The sequence below is a fragment of the Phyllostomus hastatus genome, unplaced genomic scaffold (assembly GCF_019186645.2).
Source record: "Phyllostomus hastatus isolate PE091 unplaced genomic scaffold, TTU_PhHast_1.1 phas_contig_34, whole genome shotgun sequence".
Classification (NCBI taxonomy): Eukaryota; Metazoa; Chordata; class Mammalia; order Chiroptera; family Phyllostomidae; genus Phyllostomus; species Phyllostomus hastatus.
This window is the reverse complement of record NW_025333857.1, coordinates 15,754,389-15,777,628: the sequence shown is the minus strand read 5'-3', so window position 1 is coordinate 15,777,628 and position 23,240 is coordinate 15,754,389. Positions and strand designations below refer to the sequence as shown.

The 23,240-nt window shown below is 37.9% G+C and overlaps 1 protein-coding gene across 1 annotated transcript in view; it reads left to right on the top strand.

Moving 5' to 3' along the window:
• The window catches only part of SNAPC3 (small nuclear RNA activating complex polypeptide 3), a 42,874-nt gene that overhangs the window by 14,914 nt on the left and 4,720 nt on the right, over nt 1-23,240 (top strand). The window contains exons 4-8 of the mRNA XM_045840992.1: nt 5,388-5,492; nt 7,305-7,454; nt 19,099-19,181; nt 20,435-20,599; nt 22,959-23,066. Coding sequence (XP_045696948.1) covers nt 5,388-5,492; nt 7,305-7,454; nt 19,099-19,181; nt 20,435-20,599; nt 22,959-23,066 — 611 coding nt within the window. The remainder of the gene's footprint in view (nt 1-5,387; nt 5,493-7,304; nt 7,455-19,098; nt 19,182-20,434; nt 20,600-22,958; nt 23,067-23,240) is intronic.

The following is a 23,240-nucleotide window of genomic DNA, read 5'->3' as shown; positions in this document are numbered from 1 at the left end:
ATGTCTATTGTTAAATTTATTCCTTTCAATGCTATTTTAAATGGAATTGATTTCTTAATATTTTTTTCAAAAATTATTCATTACTACTCTATAGAAATACAACTGATTTTTGTGTTTTGGCTTTATATCCTGCAACTTTGTTTAATTTTTTCATTAGTTCTAACAGGGTTTTTTGTGTTAATTCTTCAGAATTTTGTACATAGAAGATTATGCATGTCATGCTTCTGCAAACAGATAATTTTATTTCCGATTCAGTTGCTCACTTTCTCTTTCTTCCTTCTTTCCTTTCTTCCTCCCCCCCCTTGTTCTGGTTAGAATTTCTAAAACTGTGTTGAAAGAAGTGGAAAATACACATTCTTCCATCAGTCTTTCACTGTTGAGTATGATTTTAGTTGTGACTTGTTCACATATGGCCTTTATCATTGTTAAATTCCGTTCTGTTCCTAGTTTCTTTTTTTATAGAGTTTTAACATAAAAAGAGAATTGGATTTTGTGAAGTGCTATCTTTCGTGTCAACTGAGATGATGATATGGGTTTTCCCCCATCATTCTGTTAGTGTACTATATATATTACATTGGTTGATTTGTATGTGTCGAACTTATTCTTGATCCTGAACACAAGTTCAGTTTGCTTGTGGTGTATAATCTTAATATGCTGTTGAATTTAGTTTGCTAGTATTTTTTTTAGTTTGGCAATTATATTCATGAGGGGTATTGGCCTGTAGTGTTTTTGTGGTGTCTTTAATTTTGGTGTCAGAGTCTGTTCACCTCTGAATGAGTTAAGAAGTATTTCTTCAACTCTAAAACTTTTTCAGACTTGGAGAATGATTGGTGTTATTAACTTTCTTTGCTATTTGGTAGAATTCACCAGTGAAGTACTCTAGTCGTGGGCTTTTTTTCTTTGTTAGAAAAGTCAGTCTTATCTTATACAGATCTATTTAGATTTTCTATTTCTTCTTCAGTCGGTTTTGATTTCATCCTGCTGGCTTCAGGTTTACTTTGCTTTTCTTTTTCTAGTTCACATTTGTTTACAGTTAGGTTATTGATTTCAGATTGTTAAGGTAGACTTTCAGATTGCTACACTCTTTTTTAAGGTAGGTGTTTATAGCTCTAAGTTGTTCTCTTTGTACTGCTTTTGCTGTATTTCAGGGGTTTTTTATTTTTATTTTTTTTATTTTAGGGTTTTTTAAAAAAGATTTTATTTATTTATTTCTAGAGAGGGGAAGGGAAGGAGAAAGAGAGGGAGAGCACCATCAATGTGTGGTTGCCTCTTGCACACCCCTCATTGGGGACCCAGCCCTGCAACCTAGGCATGTGGCCCTGACTGGGAATTGAACTGGCGACCCTTTGGTTTGTAGGCTGGCACTCAGTCCATTGAGCCACACCAGCCAAGGCCAAGGTCATATGTTTCTTATGTTATGTTTCCTTTTCATTTGTCTCAAAGTATTTTCTAATTTCCCTCATGGTTTCTTCTTGACCCACTGGTTGTTCAAATGTGTTTGTTAATTTCCACGTATCTAAATTTTCCAGTTTTCCTCTTGTTACTGATTTCAAGGTTCATCAGTTGTGATTGGAAAAGATACTTTTGTCCTGGCCAGGTAGCTCAGTTGGTTAGAGTATCATTCCAGTATGACAAGGTTGCAGGTTTGATCCCTAGTCAAGGCATCTATAAGAGTCAACCAATGAGTTCATAAACAAAGAGAACAACAGTTTGATGTTTCTCTCTCTCTCTCCCTCACCCTCCTCCCCTTCCCTTTCTCCCTTCATTTCTCTACCTAAAATCAATAAATAAAGTTTTTTAAAATAACTTGTATCATTTTTTAAAAAGATACTTTTTATGATTTTAGTCTTTTAAATTTATAAAGACTTGGTGGTCTATCTGGAGAATCGTTCTTGTGCACTTGAGAAAAATGTGTGTTCTGCTATTGTTGGAGTGTTCTCTATATCTGGTAGGTCTCATTGGTTTATAGTATTGTTCAGGGCTTCTGTTTCCTTACTAATTTTCTGTCTGATTTTTCTACTCATTGAAATTGAAGTATTGGCATTTCCAACTAGTAACTGTAGAACTATTTTTCCCTTTGGTTCTGTCAGTTTTTTTCTTCATGTATTGTGGGGTTTTGTTTTAGCTGTATCTATGTTTATAATTACTGTATCTTCTTGCTGGACTGCTCCTTTTACCAATATATGCCCTTCTTTGTCTCTTGTAACCTCTTTTAATTAATTGTCTATTTTGCCTGACAATAATATAACCACTCCAGCTTTCTTTTGGTTATTATTTGCATGGAGTATCTTTTTCTATCCTTTTACTTTCAGCCTCTTCATGTCTTCATTTCTAAAGTGAAGAAATGAAGGCTGGTGTGACTCAGTGCTTGGAGCATTGTCTTGTAACCAAAGGGTTGCGGGTTCAACACTGATCCCGGTTTGAGCACGTGCAGTCCTCATCTAGGTGTGAACAAAGGCAACCAGTTAACGCTTCTCTTACATTGATATTTCTCTCTCTTCCTTCCTTTCTCTCTAAAAAAAAAAACAAATGAAAATGTTCTCAGGTAAGGATTAAAAAATAATAAAATAAAGTAAATATTTAAATAAAGTTATTCTCTCTTAGGGAATATATATATGGATCAAATTTTTTATCCAGTCTGCCAGTCTTTTGCTTTTTTAATAGGAAAGCTTAGTCCATTTAATTTAAAATGATATCTTCTATTTAGCTGTTTGTATGCCGTATATATCTCTGTTCCTCAATTCCCACATTCTTGCCTTTTTTGTATTTAGTTGAGTATTTGTGGTATATTATTTTGCTTCCCTTCTTCTTTCCTTATGTATATGTTCTCCTTATTTTCTTAGTGTTACCTTGGGGATTATAATTAGCATCTTAAAATTATAACAGTTTTGATAATAGCAACTTTTAGTTATGTCCGGAAGGATTGACACACTGCTTTTACACATCTGCATCCCTCCCAGTTACATCGTTATTGTCACAGGTTACACCTTCATGTATTATGTGTCTGTTAACAAAAATTTATAAGTATTGTTTTGTGCATTTGCTTTAAAAAAAAGGATTATAACCCAAAAGTTAGTAATACTGGCTTTCATATTTACCTGTGTAGTAACCTTTACCAGTATTCTTTATTTCTTCATATGGTTTCAAGTTGCCCTCTAAAGCAGGGGTCCCCAACTGGGCCACACAGGAGGTGGGTGGCGGGTGAGCGAGTGAAGCTTTACCTGTATTTACAGCCACTCCCCATTGCTCATATTACCACTTGAGCTCTGCCTCCTGTCAGATTAGCAGCAGCATTAGATTCTCATAGAAGCGTGAACCCTACTGTGAACTGTGCATGAGAGGTCTAGTTTGCACCCTCCTTATGAGAAGCTAATGCCTGATGTTCTGAGGTGGAGCTGAGGTGGTGATGCTAGTGCTGGGGAGCAGCTGCAAATACAGATCATCGTTAGCAGAGAGGTTTGACTGCACAGAGACCATGATAAATCAGTTGCTTGCAGGCTCATATCAGAGCCCTATCAGTGAGTAGCAAGTGACAATTAAGCTGCATCTGGTGGCAGGCTATAATAAAGCCACCCCCCCCCCCCCACTTTCTCCCATCCCTGTCTGTGGAAAAATTTCTTCCACCAACTGGCCCTTGGTGCCAAAAAGGTTGGGGACCACTGCTCTAAAGTATTTGCATATCAACCGAAGAACTCTCTTTAACATTTCATATAGGGCAAATCTATTGATAATGAACTCCCTCAGCTTTTGTTTATCTGAAAATGTCTTAATTAATTTCTCCCTCATTCCTGAAGGATAGTTTTTCTAGGTATAGACTTCTGGGCTGACAGTTTTTTCCCGCATGGCTTTTAATATGTGGTCTCATAGCCTTCTTGTCTACATGGTTTTGGTGAGAAATTGACCGTTAATCTCATTAAGGAGCCTGATTTCCTTTAGCTCTCTCATTTTGGGTTTTTTTTGTTTGTTTGTTTTTTGTCATTGAATATATTTAAGACAGTTGATTTAACATCACTGACTAGTAATTTCAAATCTGGGCTCCTTCAAGGGTGGCTTCTGTCAAAATCTTTTTTCCTTGTAAATGGGCCATATATTCCTGTTTCTTTGTATGTTTTATAAGTTTTTTGTTGACAGCTGGACATTCCAAGTGTGTTTATTACTTGTTGAGGGCTGTAACTGTCTAATTGTGACTTTTCCAGACTATTTTTCCAATGTGTGTACTTGCGTGTTGTGTATTATCACTGATGTTTCTGGTTCATTATCTCTGTGGTCAGCCAGTGACCTAAGATTTCCTTAAATGTCTGCTTCTACAAATGAGAACAGGTCCTGTCCCTTTAAGTTTTCCAATAGCTACTGTTGCAGAAAGCCATGGCTGGCAGGAGGGTCAAAACCAAGGCAGGTGTCTGCACCAGGCCTTCACAGCATCACTAGACCAACCTAAACACACAACCCCCAATTTTTGGAGTACAGCGTCCCCACTGCCTGTCATGGTATCTCCACATTTGCAGTAAGGCTGAAGAATGGGGAAATTGTAGGTGGTTTGCACCCTCTGCTTATTTTTGAAAAAATCAGCAGCTTGTCTCTTCATGAAGCAGTACCCTAGTTGATAAAAGTATCTGATCAGGTTCCAGAGTTCTAAAATAGTTTATTCCAATTTCTCTTCCCATCGTATTGATTGCTTTGGTGGAGGGACTGGCTGATCCTTAGGGATTCTTACTTCACCGTTTTGTATGACATCACTCTCACCTGTTTTTAAAACGTCTTTTGCTTCTTTGCCTAATCAGTCCACCCTGGTGGCCCCCATTCTGTAGTTACTAAGCACATGTAGAAGAGAGTGGTGCATTAAAGATGTGACAGTGTTGGAAAAATCAAGAGTTTTAAAGCCAAACAGATCTGTATTTGCATCCTAACTTGCTGGTTTATCTTGGGTACATCTGAACTTTTGAGCTTTAGGTTCGCAGGCCATTGCTTAATCCACTGAGCCATGCCAGCTAGGGTTGAACCTTTGAGCTTCATCTTCATCTGTCAGATGTCTCTCATGATTATATGTGAGGAGGTATAGGGTAAATGTCAATGTAATATCAACACTAGATATTCCTGATATTCCTTTTTAAATCATTAGTTGGTGAGCCCTTTGTGCCAGACATCTTGCTAGATGCTTTATGTACACATTCCCAGCAACAGTTCTATAAAATAAGTATTTTCTGTGTTTTACAGCAGATGAAAGTAAAGCTTAGAGAGGTCTTAACAATTTTCTTGAAGTAGAATTGGAATCAGAATCAGGGCTGTTTGGCTCAGTTATTGCTTATAGCCGTTGCTCCACACTGCCTCTTATCTGAGCCACAGTGTCTGATTTTAAGATCTCTTATTAATTTGTTTTCCTCCCTCAGGAGTCACGTGCCGTGGGGAAAAAGCCTGAAAATCCAGCAGACATGATAGAAGAAGGGGAACTTATCCTATCTGTGAATATCTTGTACCCTGTTATATTTCATAAGGTCAGTAGTAAAACCATTTGGATTTCACAGATAATATGAGTGACTTTTGTCAAATGGTTTAATTATTTGAAGAGCCGTATTCCTAGGGTTCAAAATAAATGCCATCAAATGCTATTTTATCTGGTGTTCTGCTTATATTCTTGAGTTCTTTGTTTTAATAAGGAATATTATAAATAGGACAGATTTCAAATAATCTATTGATTAATAGGATTGCAGTTTCAGTGTTAGAATGCGTACCCTGGTTTCTGCACTAGAAGCAACTGTAAGTATATAGAAATCCACAGTGATTGTAATTATTATCATGTCTTGAGGGTTTGTCTGCCCTAGAAGGAGTGGGGTGACTTTTATTCACCAGTTTAGATTCCGTGGGAGGTTGTTTAACTAATGACAGTTCTTCTTTGATGAAAATACAGAAAGTCCACAGGTCAGGGGTATCTAAGAATTCTTAGGAGGTTCTGATAAAAAGAACTATCTCATACAGAGTGTATGTATATTTGATTCTTCACATCCATGCCATGAACTTTGATAAGACTTAATTGAAATATTACTGTACATAAACTGTACTTGTGAATAAATAGGTTTTTATGAAGCATCTGGAATATAGCTAATACTAATTGTCTTGTTTGATGAAGATCTCAAATTACCAGACAAACAAAACAAAACCAATAACATGGAACCTCTGGGTTTATAACATTAGGGTGGTGAATGGATTGCTTGACTTCAGTGTGGTAACTTCTAGGAAATTTTAAAAGACAGTGCTACAGATGAAGTTACAGTCCACAGGCTTTTCATTCTAATGTCATTATAGTAGCTTCTTGATTATAAATGTTCACTTAAACTAAACAAGTTTTATTGCTACATATCTTAGTTCATTCCAGCTTCTGTAACAAAATGACTCTGACTGGGTAGCTTATAAACAACAGAAATTTATTTTTGATAGCTTTGGAGGCTGGAAGTCCAAGATCAGGGTGCCAGCATGATTAGGTTGGGGCTCTTTTCTGGGGTGAAGACTTCACACACTAGAACAGGCTATGGAGCTCTGTGGGATCTCTTTTATAGGAGCATTATCCCACTTATGAGAACACCCTCATGACCCAATTACTTTCCAAGGGCCCCACCTCCTAACACTGTCACTCTGAGTACTAGGATTGCAATATGCAAATTTTGGGCAGACATAAACATTCAGACCATTGGACCAAGTGTCTCAGTTATACCCATAGATTATAATTTACAGAAGTGACCGAGTGACAACACTAGAGACTAATGCCATTGAAAGAAGATTTTTACTGCTTGTACTCCCTGAGAGAGGGGCTATGCCATGCTGTGGAGTGCCACAGGGGAAAGCACCAGTGTCAGGAGGCAGAAAGGAGGGCGGCAAGGGCATAGGCCACAGCCTTTATTAGGATTTCAGCATGAAAGGCAAGGAAAGGCAGAGCAAACAGTTTGAGTTGGCTAGTTTGAGAAATTGTAGTGGGATCTGGGGTATAGGGGTTGTCCTCAGTTATCTGTACCTGGTCCTCGATTTAGGATAGATGAAATGTTGGCTTGGTATGTGAGAGTTAGACGAAAGAGCTGGTTTCAAAGTTTAGGCTCTGTATCACAAAGGAGATGTAAACAACTTTGGCCATTAGTTTGGACCTGTAATTAATGAATGTCAAATAGACAAATACAGAATTTAAGAAAACATCAAGCACCAAGTTATGGGGATAACTTAAATCAAGAAAACCAGTAACAATTCATATCTGATCAAATTGGACAGTTTAACTGCTTGTCTCTAAGTGTCCCCTTATTTATCTACTGTTCAATTTTTAGCACAAGGAACACAAACCATACCAGACAATGCTGGTATTGGGCAGTCAGAAGCTCACGGAACTAAGGGATTCAATTTGCTGTGTCAGTGACCTCCAGATTGGTGGGGAATTCAGCAATACTCCTGACCAAGCCCCTGAGCACATCAGCAAAGTAAGATTTTTTTTGTTTACCCCACTAAAGCAAGGGGAAATAATTATAATAAGCCAAGGAAGTAATGATTACTCTAGCATGCTTTTTTCTTTTATTTTCAAAAAATATATTTTATTGATTATGCTATCACAGTTGTCCCATTTTTCCCCCTTTATTCCCCTCTGCCCTGCACACCCCCTCCCACCTGCATCCCCCCCTTTAGTTCATGTCTGTGGGTTGTGCATGTAAGTCCTTTCCTTTGGCTTCTACATTTCCTTTACTATTCTTAACCTTCCCTATTTTCTACCTACCATCTGTGCTACTTATTCTCTGTACCTTTTCTTCCCTCTCTCCCACTGATAACCCTCCATGTGATCTCCATTTCTGTGATTCTGTTCCTATTCTAGTTGTTTGCTTTGTTTGTTTGTTTGTTTGTTAGGTTCAGTTGTTAATAGCTGTGAGTTTGTGGTCATTTTACTGTTCATAGTTTTGATCTTCTTTTTCTTAGATAAATCCTTTTAACATTTCATGTAATAAGGGCTGGATGATGATGAACTCCTTTCACTTGACCTTATCTGAGAAGCACTTTACCTGCCCTTCCATTCTGAATGATAGCTTTGCTGTATAGAACAATCCTGGATATAGATCGTTGCCTTTCATGACTTGGAATACTTCTTTCCAGCCCCTTCTTGCCTGCAAGGTTTCTTTTAAGAAATCAGCTGATAGTCTGATGGCGACTCCTTTGTAGGTAACTGTCTCCTTTTCTCTTGCTGCTTTTAAGATTCACTCCTTATCTTTAATCTTGGCTAATGTAATTATGATGTGTCTTGGTGTGTTCCTCCTTGGGTCCAACGTGTTTGGGACTCTCTGAGCTTCCTGGACTTCCTGAAAGCCTATTTCCTTTGCCAGATTGGGGAAGTTCTCCCTTGTTATTCAAATACGTTTTCAATTTCTTAGTCTTCCTCTTCTGGCACCCCTATGATTTGGATGTTGGAACATTTAAAGATGTCCTGGAGGTTCCTAAGCTTCTTCTCATTTTTTTGAATTCTTGTCTCTTCATTTTGTTCTGGTTGAATGTTTCTTTCTTCCCTCTGCTCCAAACCATTGATTTGAGTCCTGGTTTCCTTCCCGTCACTGTTGGTTCCCTGTAGATTTTTCTTTATTTCACATAATGCAACCTTCATTGCTTCCTGGGTCTTTTTTATGCTGTTGAAGTACCCAGTGAATTCCTGGGGCATCCTGACAACCAGTGTTTTGAACTGTGTATGTCATAGGTTGGCTATCTCTTCATTGCTTAGTTGTATTTTTTTGGTTCTTTGAACTGTTCTTTTTTTTTTTTTTTGTCTCAGCATGCCTGTTATATAGAAAGGAGTGGAGCCCTAGATGTTCACCAGGCCAGGGCAACCCATGCTGCTGCATTGTGACGATGTTGTATGTGGGGAAGGGGTCCAAGAGGGAGCAATGGTGCTTGCTCCTGTCTCTACTGGATTTCAGCCACTTCCCCTGCATCCCCCAAGCAAATTGGGTCCTTCTTGTGCTGATTCCCAGTGTGTGGGTTTGTGTACATTCTAGGACCCTGTGGATCTCTCCAATGAACTCTCCTGTGGGGCTGGCTGTGGGGCTGGGAGTATCTCCCAGCACCTCAACCCCCACAGGTGTTTTCAATCAGAGGTTTGAGGCTTTATGTCCTTAAGCTGGAACCCTGGGTTGCGTAGTCTGTCTCGCTCCCCAGTTGTTCCTCCTGGTTTATCTAGACACGAATGTAGGACTGCCCAGTCTGCAAGCCACCGCCTTGCCCGGTCTGCCAGCTGCCACCTTACTTTCCCTGTCCTTTAGCCACAGCCTCGTTTTGAGTCCTCTCCGCCCAGTTACCTGTCTCCTCCCCTCCTACCAGTCTGGATGAATGTTTCTTCTTTACCTCCTTGGTTGTCGGACTTCTATACAGTTCAATTTTCTGTCAGTTCTGGTTGTTTTTTATTTTTTAAATTTTTGTTGTCCTTCTTTTGTTGTTCGAGGAGGCAGTGTGTCTACCTCTGCCTCCATTTTGTCCAGAAGTTCCACTTTCTTCTTTTATACCATTCCCTCAAAGCCTGCCTCGTCCCTGTTCTTTATCATCAAGACTTTTTCAAAGATTAGGCTATACTAAATTTTGATTTCCTCATATCCTATTCATTTTCAGCTATTGTTTTTATGCTCTTCTTCAGAGGTCATAGAAACCACCTAGTTGTTTAATTCATTGATCTCTTTTCCATGTTGATACAATTTGATTTCACTTAGCATTTGAATTTGCTGTTCAGTCTCTCTTCTTTCAAATTCTGTATAAGTTGTCATAATTGCCCCCCAGCAAAGGTTGGAGTCTACTGGAGAATTTCACTGCCCATAGAAGGACCTGTTAATTCATGGACCAATACCAAACAGGGACAGAGCAGTTGCTGCTAGTGTTTCCCAGGGTGATGCTCTCTAAAAAAACCTACATACTCACTCAGTAAGTATGGAAAGGAGCAGAATGATAGGCTGGATACCCACTAACATTTTAGAAGGGATCTCTTGCCCGGTAAAGTAGTAGAGCCTGATCCTTCTGAATTTCATCATGAGCAAGCTCGAGCTAACTATGTTACCTGGTACAAGTAGCAGAGGCCCTCAGATTTACTGGCCCACCTAAGAGGGGCAGCATCTCCTGTAGAACAGTAAAAAGATACTTGGATCAAGCAGAATGGAGATAGAGTATGGGTGAGAGCCATCTTAGTCTCTGTTTTTGCTGGTTCCTGTGACAGCAGGCATGTAAATGCCATAACTTAGGTTTTACCTTAGTTGTTCTTATTTTGATTATTCTCCTGATTATTCTCCCAGTTTTCATGGTTTTAGGTGTACTCAAAATCTTTGTTAATCTCTCTCTGTAGCCACATTCTCTCCTGATTTCCAAACCATCATTTTAAGTCCCACTGGACATTTCTACTTAGCCTCAGTGTTGCCTGGCATTTTACTGTATTTTGTGGTCTATTCACACTGCCCTTTTTCAAAGCAATTGTTTTCTTCTTTCTGAAATTGCCAACATTCTTCCCTCTTGACTTACCTGTAGCTACTTATTTCACAGAGAAACAGAGTTATCAGAAAAGAATTTTCCATCATCTCTCACCCACGTTTACCCATCTGCCCATGTACCCTCCCTTCCCATCCATTAACAATAAATGTACCAAACTGGGTGCCATGTAAGGCCAGTCTGTGTGTCCCCTGGATTCCACCCCTGATTACATAACCAAAGAGTCTTTTCTTATAATTATCCCCTTTTGTCCTTGCATCATCTATTTTTTTTATTCTGTCAGCTCTCCCATTATTATAAGAAGGTGCTGTAATATATCTCCCATCCTGATACCACTTTTTGACAGCTTATCTTCCTCCTGCTAATGGTGTTCTCCACCATTCCACCCAAATCCCTTTACTGATGCCACCACAGACTTAGTTCTCACCTTACTTGACTTCTTGTCAGTGTGTGACACAATTAAACATTCCTTTCTTTTTGAAACACTTTCTTTACTTGGCTTTTAGGGCATTATACCCACTAAATTTTCCTCCTCTCTGACAGACTTTCAATTCCTTTGCTGGATGCTTCTTATCTTTCTGACTTACACATGCTATTAAGCCAAATAAATCAACTTACAGACTTCTCCTCTGTGTATACTCCTTAGGTGGTCTTGTCCAGATTCACAGCTATAAATACTAGGGTTCCCAGATACACATATTCAATCCCAACATCTTCTCTGAACTCTGGACTTACATATCCAACAGCTTCCTATGCAGTTTTTATCAAATATCTAATAGCCATCTCAAACTTAATTTTTCAAAAGCAAACTATAACCCTGACCCCCATCTCTTGCCCATACTTCATAGCTCTGCTGGTTGGGCGTTGCCCTGCAAAGTGAAAGGTGGCCAGTTCAGTTCCAGGTCAGGGCACATGCCTGCTTTGCGGGTTCCATCCCCACGGGGGTATGTAGGATAGGCAACCAATCGATGTTTCTCTCCTCTTTTTCTCTTCATCCTGTCTCTAAAAATAAATAAAATCTTTTAAAAATTTAAAAAGCAAACTCTAGCTCTTTCTTCATCATCAAATGTATACCTTCCCCAGGTCCTCATCTCAGTGAATTTGCCCATTGTACACCTGGTTACATACGCTAAAAACCTTGGAGCAATCCTTGCCTCCTTTTGTTCCCACATTGAAGGCATCAGTAAGTACTTTGGCTCTACTTTTTTTTTCTTACAGATTTTATTTATTTATTTTTTAAGAGGGAAAGGGTGGGAGAAAGAGAGGGACAGAAACATCAGTGTGTGGTTGCCTCTCGCACACCCCCTACTAGAGACCTGGTCCGCAACCCAGGCATGTGCCCTGATTGGGGATCTAACCGGTGACCTTTTGATTTGCAGGCCAGCACTCAACCACTGAGCCACACCAGCCGGGGCTATACCGTATTTCAAAATACATTTAGGTTCTGCCTGTGCCTTGCTGGCCCTTTCCAGGTACCATCATCTCTTGCCCATACTGCTATAATAGCCTACTGACAGGGCTTACTGCTGCCTCTCCACACTTCTGTTTATCCTCTCAGCCAGAATGACATTTCTACAGTATCAGTGAGATCTGCAGAGGCTTCCTCTTTTATCTAGAATAAAATATAGGTCCTGATTGTGGTCTTCATAATGTCCGTTATCTGATCCTTTCTGCCTTCCAACTTCATATCCTAACACTCTCTCATCAGTTGTTGCCTTCAGGCACACTGCCGTCCTTGCTGATTCTCACATATACTAAGCAAGCTTCTCCTGTTCAGAGCCTTCGTATCTTCTCTCACCTTAGAATGTTCTTTACCCCGATATTCAGGTGGCTCATTCCTTTGTTTCTTCCTGCACTCATGTCACCTTGACAGAGAGGTCTTTCCCTACAGCATCCAGATTGGTATTCTCTTCCCCTGTCATGCTGTCATTTTCTTTCTTTTTTCTTTTCTTTTTTTTTAAATTGTAGTTTGCATTCAATTCTATTTTGTATTAATTTCAGGTGAATAGCACAGCAGATAGACATTCATATAGGTTACAAAGTGTTCCCTCTGATAATTCAGGTGCCCACCTGGCACCATACACAGTTATTACAGTGTTATTGACTATATCCCTGTGCTGTGCTTTACATCCTTGTGCTTGCTTTGTAACTACCAATTGTACTTCTTAATCCCTTCCCCTTATTTTACCCTGTCCCCAACACCCATCCCCCCTGGTGCCCATCAGTTTATTCTAAGTATGTTTCAGTTTTGTTTATTTGTTTATTTTGTTCTTTAGATTTCACATGTAAGTGATATCATATGGTATGTGTCTTTCTCTGTCTGGCTTATTTCATTTAGCTAAACACCCTGTAGATCTATTCATGCTGTCACAAATAGTAAGATTTAATTCTTTTTATGGTTGAGTGATATTCCACTGAGTGTATGTACCACAGCATTTTTATCCATTCACCTATTGATGGGCACTTGAGCTGCCTCCATATCTTGGCAATTGTAAACAATGCCGCAGTGAGCACAGGGATGCATATGTGCTTTTGAATAAGTGTTTTGGGTTCTGATATATACCCAGATGTCAAATCACTGGGTCATAAGGCAGTTCCATTTTTAATTTTTTGAGGAACCTCTGTAGTATATTTTTCTTAATGGCACTTATCACTACCTGACATCATTATATATTTGTCTCTCTTCCTTAACTTGAATATAAACTCTGAGGATAGGAGTTTGGTTTTGTTCAGTGATGTATATATCTATCTTTGATGATGTGTGGCACAGAGGAAGACCCCAAATAGTTGTTGAATAAATGAATGAACCACAGAAACCTCAAGTTCACTGTTTAAATTAAAATTAAACTCATTATTCTATCACCTCCCCTTTTCTTCAGGTAATACTCTCCCTTTTTATTCCTGTTTATTCTGCCATAATAGCTCCAAACTCTTGTTTTTTGCCATATATTTTAGTAAGAGACTTCCTAACTGTTTTTCCCATCTTTAGTCCTTCCTATACAAACCACTCAAGCTGCCTTTCAAAAACAAAACAAACACCAAGAGTGAATCTTGGGGTAAACTATGGACTTTGGGTGCTTATGATGTTTCAGTGTAGGTTCATCATTGATAACAAATATATCATTTTGGTGAATGATGTTGATATGGGGGAGGCTTTGATGTGTGGGGGCAGGTATAGAAAATATCTGTACCTCCGTCTCAAATTTGTTGTGAATCTGAAACTGTTCTAAAAAAAAAAAAGTCTTTAAAAAGGAATCAGTTGTGTCATTCAGTCTGAAAACCTCAGTGGATCTCCATTGCCTGTAGTCTGGACTCCTTAGGCTGACATCTAAGGCCTTTTGTAGTGATGAGTCCCACCTTAACGTTTCATACTATTCACCCTTGTTTTTTCACCTTGTGCTTCAGCCACAAATGAATGTGTTTGTCTTCCTCAAGCATACCATACCTTTTTGTGTCTCTCTGTGTTCGGGCATGGTAGGAAGCCCTTCCCTTCCCTTATCCCGCTGGTGAATTCACATTCATATTTCCAAACCTAGCTCAAAACTCACTTACTGTATATAGTTTTTCCTGACTCTCCTCTCTTTGCCACTCTGGCATCATCTCATTTGTTTACTGCAGTGCTTATAATAACATCCTGAAACTGTTTGGTGTGCCTCTCTGCCCCGCAGGCTAGCTGAGCTCCTGTCTTTTCAGTAACTGGCATGGAGACCAGCCGGCATCAAGACTCACACACAGATTTCACTCCAGAGTTGCTGAGTTTGTTGAAATGGTTTTAAGATATTTGGGTTCTTCAAGTTTGCCGTCTCGGTGCTCTTGGTGATAAATATTAGAATTAAAGAGAAATAAGTAAAATTTTAAGGCTGTAGGCAGACCAGGAAATAAGAGTTTGTTTGTTTTTATTAAAGAAGAAGCAATCTGCAAAATTCCTCAAGCCTACCAAAAAAAAAAAACCACCCTGTAACTATAAAGTTTATAAGATCAATTTAATAAAAAATATCTGAATTCATTCTTCTGATTCCAATTATGTCACCACTGCTTAAAGTGGTTTGTGTCAGATCTGGGATTGGTCTTAGTTCCAGGAACCCTAGGGAATATTTTCAGCTGGACTGGGTTGGTTTTTTGTTTTGTGTATCAGTGCTGATGCCTTCAGCAGCTTTCTGTCAGGGGGCTACATAACCTGTTACCCTGTTTTAATGTTTACATATTGGTCATTACAGTGTTTCTGCCTCCTCTGTCTATTAAAATAATATCTTTGATTAATGAGCATTTACCATGTACTAAATGTACAACATTCTCTCTTTGGAAAGAATGACCATTTTAAAGGTAAGAAAAAGGTGGGTTGGAGCACTGTCATGACTTGGCTGTGTTCATTGGCAATGGTGGAGGCTGGATTCAGACCCTTGTAAACTTGCCTTCAAAGCCCCTTGTACTTTCTTTGCCTAGTTGTCGTTATGCCTGGCTTGAGACTATGTTTTCCCTACCCTTTTGTTTACTTGGTACACAGGCTTTCAGTTTTAACTTGGAAAATTTTAAACATACACACAAAGAAAAGAACAATATAATGAGCCCTTATGTTCCTATCACCCACCTTCAACAGTTCTCAGCGTTTTGCCAGAATATTTTACTTTTTCACATCTTGCCAATTACACGCCTAACAAAATGGAAGTCCTTAAATTATGCTTTTATAAATATATATATATTTTTATTTTAAAAGATTTTATTTATTTATTTAAGATTTATTTATTTATTTTTAGAGAGGGAAGGGAGGGAGAAAGAGAGAGAAACATCAATGTGCAGTTGCTGGGGCCTGTGGCCTGCAACCCAGGCATGTGCCCTGACTGGGAATTGAACCTGTGATGCTTTGGTTCGCAGCCTGCGCTCAATCCACTGAGCTATGCCAGCCAGGGCTAAAAATATTTTTTATTTTTTTTATTTTTAGAGAGGGGAAAGGGAGGGAGAATGAGAGAGAGTGAAACATCAATGTGTGGTTGCATCTCACATGTCCTCTATTGGGGACCTGGCCCACAACACAGGCATGTGCCCTGCCTGGGAATCGAACCAGTGAACTGTTGGTTCCCAGGCCAGCACTCAATCCACTGAGCCACACCAGCCAAGGCTATAATGCTTTTTTTTGACAGGGAGTTATTTGGCATGTATTCCACTGGTAGTCATGGAACAAATTAGTGAAATGCAGTTCTTGTAGTTGAGGAAATGAACATCTTTATTTCAGCCAGTAAATAAGACTTTTGAATAAAATACTTTCATTAATTTGGTATCTGGGAGGACTAGGAAAGTTGGGCCAGTATATTTAAGTCTCTTTTCTTAAAAAAGCAAAATATATATATATATTTATTTATTTTTAGAGAGAGGAGAAGGAAGAAAGAGGGAAACAGCCATGTGTGAGAGATACATGAATCGGTTGCCTCTTGTATACCCCCTACTGGGCACCTGGCCCACAACCCAGGCATATGCCCTGACGGAATCAAACCAGAGACCTTTCAGTTTGCAGGCAACCCACTGAACCACACTTGCCAGGGCTATTTTAAATTTATTTCAGTTGTATTTTTTCCATTACTGTTTATCCCTCTTATACTTCCATCCCCCCGGCAGTCGCTGAACTGTTGTCCATGAATCATTTTTCTTTTTTGCTTCGTCCTTCCACCCCCAACCCAGCCCTCCATAGCTGCCTGCCTGCTCTCTATGAGTCCAAATATCTTTTAACAACTTAAGTCTAAAATATGGTTTGCTAACATTTGTTTTGGAGTATAGTAGTTCAAGAATGGAATCATTTAAAAATATATGCATATAAAATAGTACTACTGTTCTTAGCTTAAGTTTGTTTTTAAGATTTATTTATTTCCTTTTAGAGAGAGGAGAAAGGAGGGAGAAAGAGAGGGAGAGAAACATCAATGTGTGAGAGATACTTCAATTGGTTGCCTGTCGCACACCCCCATCTGGGGATCTGGCCCACAACCCAGGCATGTACCCTGACTGGAAATTAAACCAGCAGCAACCCTTTTGGTTCTGAGCCACATGAGCCAGGGCTTGGCTTAAGTTTTTTTTCAATGGTTCCTTATTTTCTTTAAAAAAAAAGATTTATTTATTTATATTTAGAGAGAGGAGAAGGGAGGGAGAAAGAGAGGGAGAGAAACATCAGTATGAGAAACATTGGTTTGTTGCTTCCCACATGCACCCTGACCGGGGACTGAACCTGTAACCCAGACACATGCCCTGACCCAGTAATAAACCAGTGGCATTTCACTTTGTGGAATGATGCCCAACCAACTGAGCCATATCAGTCAGGGCGGTTCGGCATGTTTTAATGTCTGATTCTATTGATCTTTTGTACATTACTGTGACAAGTTTTTTGTTGTTAATAATCTCTTAAGACTTTTTCTTAGAGGCACACTTAAGAAAGTACTTTATAGACTTATTATAAATAAAGCCTTGGTATAGGAAAATGGTAACATAAATTCAAGTTGTAAAAATTTCCTTACCCAAGCTTCTCCAGCACTCTGTCCCATTACCACTTTCCTCACAGCAGATCCTAGGACTGTCTCTGTAGTTCCAACATAGCCTATCTCAGTGGTAGTGGAGTATAAATGGTCAACTGATGCCTAAAATTATATATAACTGATGACTGTGTTCAGATGATCATGTTAGTTATTGATAGTTACTTTGTTTATAAAATGGAAATACTACCCATAGACTTGGGTTATATTAGATTAATAACAGAAATAACTTCTTTACACTAGTTTTCCCATGTTGGTTGGTTGATGCTCTGCTCTCACCCACTCTGGGAACATTGTCAGCTAAACTAGCTGACAGAATAGGGAAACTAGTTAGTATCACTGGTTACCATTAAAATGAAAATTACTTGTACTGAGATTATTCATATCTTCTTAACTGTTTGTATACTGAGACGAGGAAAAGTTTTTAATGGGTGACTTAGGATTTATATGGAAAAGGCTTTTGTTATTTTAAAGTTCCCCTTCTAATTTATAGTTATGTCAAAGCATTAAGTTGCCTAATTACTTAAAATGAAGTTCTATAGATACACTTTTTCTTTCAGAACCTTTATGTTGGGCCCAAGCAGACCTCTTAGAAGGTTCAGAAGTATATTCAGTGGCAGATTTTGAGTTTTAACAGCAGCTAGACATGGCATTATGGTACATTATATCCTTATATCTCTGCATTCATCTGGGAAGAAGGTAATGGCTTTACTCATGTTCTACAGAAATATGAGAAAAAGTGGGTCAGGGAGATTTAGTGAGGTGACCAAGGAAAAACAGCAAAACCAGCCTTATAAGGGTATCTAACACCAATGCCAGATGATCTATAAATGGGGGAACAAAGACAACTAAGAAAAAAACAGAAGCTTTATCGAAGTAGCAGAGAATTTAGGTTATTTTAAGGTAAAATTATTTTAATATCTGAAGCTTATATATCTTTTATAGTTCATACTACTTTTGGTTCTCATCACAGCCCTGTATCACAGCATGCCAGGTGTTCTTCTGATTTTACAGGTAAGGAAACAGGTCCAAGGAGGAAGTGTAGGTTCAGGAAAAGAAAACAGGTCTTTTTAACCCTCTTCCAGGGGGTTAATTTTAAGCATATGGTGAAAGACAAGTCTAACAGAGTGGTTCTCGGCATTGGGTGCACGTTTTAATCTCTTGGGGAGCTTGGAATGACACTGGTGCCTGAGCCCCATCCTTAGAGAGTCTCATTTAATGCATTTGAGGTGAGACTTGGTCTTTGATGTTTTTGTGACTCCGTTATGCGGTCAGGATTAAAAGCCATCCCTCTGATGGAAAGTCTGATAGACTGAAAGGTAAGAAACCTAAGGATTCAGACCAGTTGTGCGGCTACTATGGTACTCTGGGCCAGATTGCTTGAATAAGACTAGAAAATCACATTCTGCCTGCCTAAGAGTTACTGGAAATATAAATGGGGACTTTTTATAAAAGCACATTGAAAATTTTAAAAAATGACAGATAAACATAATTCCATGATTATTGTTGTTAACATGGAGGAAACACCAAAGATATGACTGTTTAGTTTTTAGTCCAGTATCTAAAATAATGCCCTGGCTGGTGCAGCTCAGTGGATTGAGTGCTGGTCTGAGAACTAAAGTGTCATTGGTTCCATTCCCAGTCAGGGCACATGCCTGGGTTGTGAGCCAGGTCCCCAGGAGGGGGCATGCAAGCGGCAAAACACATTTATGTTTCTCTCCCTCGATCCCTTCCTTCCCCTCTGTCTAGAAATAATAAAAATCTTTAAAAAATAAAATACCTCATTGCTGTGTATGTATATAATAAAAATAATATATTTATTTCATTTCTATTTGGGTTTCTTTCATGAATCTTAGGAGACTACAGATTTAAATCAAACCTAATGAGTAAAATAACAATGGATAAAATTTTACACCTTGACACCTGGTAACTAACATATTTTTTACATAAGAGTTGCCATTAAATATTAAACAAATTAATGAATGAGTTGAGCTTGTTCTATGAAGTTTTATAAAGTTAAACATTTGTGTGATTTTTTGGCATACAAATTTTTAATCAATACTTAGATCATTTTATAATTGCTTTCTCTCAATAACATCTTGTTGTCTTATAGGACCTATACAAATCAGCCTTCTTTTATTTTGAAGGAACATTTTACAATGATAAAAGGTACCCTGAGTGCAGAGATTTGAGCAGGTACAGTTTCCAAAACTCTTCTCCAAGTCTTTCTGATTTGTAGTTTTCAAAATGGTATTATCTCCACAAATCCTCTTACTGGTCTGTGAAGGATCTTTGACAAGGAATAATTGTGTTGGGTTGTGTTGTTTGATTTGGAGTAAAAAGTTATCTCTTGGGTTTTAAAATATTTTCAACGTTGGTCTAGGTATTAATAAGTTACTCAAAATTTTTATTCTAAAAAATTTTTTCTGCCAAAAATTTACATCAGCCATTTCAGGATCTTTGCCAACTGTCCAAAAAAAAATTTTTTTTAAGTATTTTAGAAATTTTAGTGAGTCTTATTTGAGCCTTAGATACATCTGAAAAAAGAACTAAATCCCACTTAAACACTTTATTAATGTCTGTTCTTTGTATTAGGTGATAGCAGGAAGTTAATCTTTTGCTCTTTTTCTGCTTGTTTAGTGCACATGATGGTTTGCCCTAGGTGACTTACATGGTTTCTTCAGTACAGAGCATGAAACATCTGTATCTAATCATCATGGCAGTTAGACTGAGCTTTTATTATCAATGTCCTAGCAACTGGAGAGAGAGTGTGTGTGTGTGTGTGTATTTGATTATTTATATAAATTCTCTTTCATTATAGGCATTTTCATTTATATTCTAACATAGCAGTTCTCAGTTTTGTTGGGCTCTGTATTTCTTTATACTGGAAATAATTGAGGATGCCAAAGAGCTTTTCATGTGGGTTATAACTATCAATATTTATCATATTAACAGTTCAGACTCAAATATTTTAAATATTGACTAATTTAAATAATCCTGTTAAACATTAACAATAGTAACATTTTTGTAAAAAATAAAATTTTCAGAACAAAATAGCGAGAAAAGTGACATTGTTACACATTTTCCATTCAGTCTCAAGTGATAACCCATGTGATGTAACCTCCAGAAAAATGGTCATTTATGAGGTAATAAGGCTGAAAGGGTAGCAGTAACATTTTAGGATTATTGTAAAGATAATTTTGACTTCACAAACCTCTGTGGGGTCTTAGGAACCACACTTTGAGAACTGCTGCTCTAACGGATAAACGAAAATTCAGAATTCCTAATTCCAATACACATCAACCACTATGGTTTTCATCTCGAGATGGGAACTGTCTGGTTCATTGGAGGAGGCAGGTTTTGTGAAATACTGTAGTCACAGCCCATTTTCTGTCCTTTTTTAATTTTTTATGGAGTAATGATACATCCTTGTCTTTCTCCCTCCTCAGAACTATCATTGAATGGTCAGAGTCCCATGACAGAGGTTATGGAAAGTTTCAGACTGCGAAAATGGAAGACTTCACCTTCAATGACTTACATATTAAACTGGGTTTTCCTTACTTATACTGTCACCAGGGAGACTGTGAACATGTGATTGTCATTACTGACATAAGGTAAGTGGCAGTACTCAGAACATTTGTTTTATTTCACAATATAAAAGCACAGGTTTTTGTTTTGTTTTGTTTTGTTTTGTTTTGGATTCGAGGAGTAAAAGTAATGGTCAGTGCAGCTTGGCTTGGAAACAGCAAAAGTGTTTTCCACCCAGTGATCAACTTTGTATCCTCTTGTTTGTATTTTGGAAAATATATATAAGAAGTGTTTTACTGTTTATTAGAGGGTTAAAAATCTATAAATATTTTTTAAAGTATCACCATTTATATATTAGACAGCTTTTCTTCAGGTAGTAGTCATCCACTTTGTATACCATGTAGGCACGCTGCAAATTTGCAGCTGTATTTCTCAGATACATGTCTTTTGCCAAAATTTGAAGGAGATAAAAGGGAAGTGGGGTAGAGAAGAATATTTCTAATAGTTGACAAATAATTCTGATAGTTGACAAATAAGTCTTAATGATTTCATAAAGATTTAAAGTGGGAAGGACTAAAATAGTTTAAAATGAGGTTTTAAGATTAGTCATAATTTTATATAAATGGTATCTTCTCTCATGAATAAAGCTTTTCATTTCCTTATTTAGGAAATAATCAATTTATGAAGGACAATATATAGGAATGAGCCCTCCTCTGTCCCCATTTGGATTCCTTCTGAGAGACCATTTCAAGTTTTTCTTGTGGAGCAATGTTATACCCATATATTTATTACACCAATAATAGGAACTGACGTTTCAGAACGTCCTTGCTTCCATTTCTTTCGGATCTCAGTCGATAGTCTCAAAAACTTCACCTCCCATGCACTGATCCTCAGGAAGCTACCTGAGGTAGTACCTCACACAATGATTGGATCTTCAAAAAGAAAAAAACACGGAATGCAAAACAGAATAACTAAGATGTAAATGGAACCCTCAGAATGACTGGAAAGGGAAATTCCAGAACGATGGCTGTCTAGCAGCAGGAGAACCACTTAATCCAGGACTGCAGCAGGATGGAGGATTTGGGAAGGGTATCCAGAGCTACTAGACCTCCTGTCGGTGCATACTGATGGAGAGTATTTTTACCATTCTGTGGGAACTGAACTGGTGACAGGAACACTGAAAGCCCAGCAGATGCAAACATGAGAGAATTAGGACCTAGAAAAGAAAGTGTTATTCAGTAAAAAGAACATACAGTGTTTTATGTACCTTATGTGGTTGATAGTATTAATTTGTCATAAGTTAAACGTTAAGTATCTATTTAACCAAAGTTATAGTTCTGAGAGAGGCTGAGGAGCTATTTTAAAAGTAAACAGTTAAGAGTATAACAATTGCCCCTTGAAGAATTTTTGCAGCAAAAGCCGAGAGAATACATAAACCTCATAAATCTATGACTTTCAAAATTATGTACTTACTTCTTGAATAATGTGTTCTTTCAGTTTTATATAAACTATTCTGCCTACTTTTACTCTCCTTACATTTCTTGTGGTGTAGGCATATTGCTACATACAATGTCATTCCTTAAATTCATGGCAACTTGGAACATAGACTAAAAGTCATTTTTATTTTACAGGCTGATTTAATTCAGTGCCATAGTTTATTAATTAGTAAACTGTTGAAAAATTCATTGGTCAATTTTTTGATTGGTGATATTGCTGCCCTTTCTTGCTAAAAAAAATAATAGTAAGAATCAAATTTTAGAATTGTCTGAGACCAGAGATTACTAGCATACCCTGAGCAGTCCCTTCATGTTTCAGGTGAAGAGTCTGAAGTCCAGCACAGTTAAGGGACCTATCCAGACCCACTCAGCTGATAAGTAGCACAGTGGAGATTAATTTTCACTCATAATTTCTTAATTCTGATACCTAAAACTAAAGTTGTGCCAATTTACATTATGCCAGGAGTTAGATTTGGATTTTAATAGAGGACAGTAATCAAGAGCTGTGTTGTACCACATGACCAGTCAATCTCAGTAGAATAGCTAGGTAAAATACTTAAATAAGATCAATTAGTTGCTCAAACTGTGTTCTATAAAAAAGGTTGAGTAAAGCAAGGATTCTCTGATGGAATACATTCAAGAAATGCTGCACACAGCATCTTCCTCTCAGAGGGTTACAGTGCACATTACTATGAAAGGGGTGTTTGGGAAGTTTCGTAGAAGGCATTGTTCAATCCAAAATGCTCTGTGGGAGAACGTGTTTTGTGGAACACGATTTGGTCAACTTGGTGTAAAGTCATTTTATATGTAAAACTTTTTTGAGCAAAAAAAAAAAAAGAAAATTATATCTACATATGTTGTTAGTGTTGAGGCACAGATATCTTGCATTCTTTACATATCACTAAAATTTGTACTTCAATATCTTCATTTATTTTCTCATGAACAAAAGGCTTGTGCATTGTGATGACTGCTTGGATAGGAAACTTTATCCCCTTCTTATCAAGAAGCATTGGCTATGGACCAGAAAATGTTTTGTCTGTAAAATGTACACAGCTAGGTAAGTGATATTTAAATTTAAAGAGGTATTGGTTTTCAACAGTCAGGTATTTTTGATTTTTGGTATTTCAGTTGTCTGTTTTATATCTGAGGACTTATACTTTGAGGTATAAATAATATAAAGGATTTTTTAATTAGGGAAGTGCTGCAGATCACTTTAGTTACAACCACATTT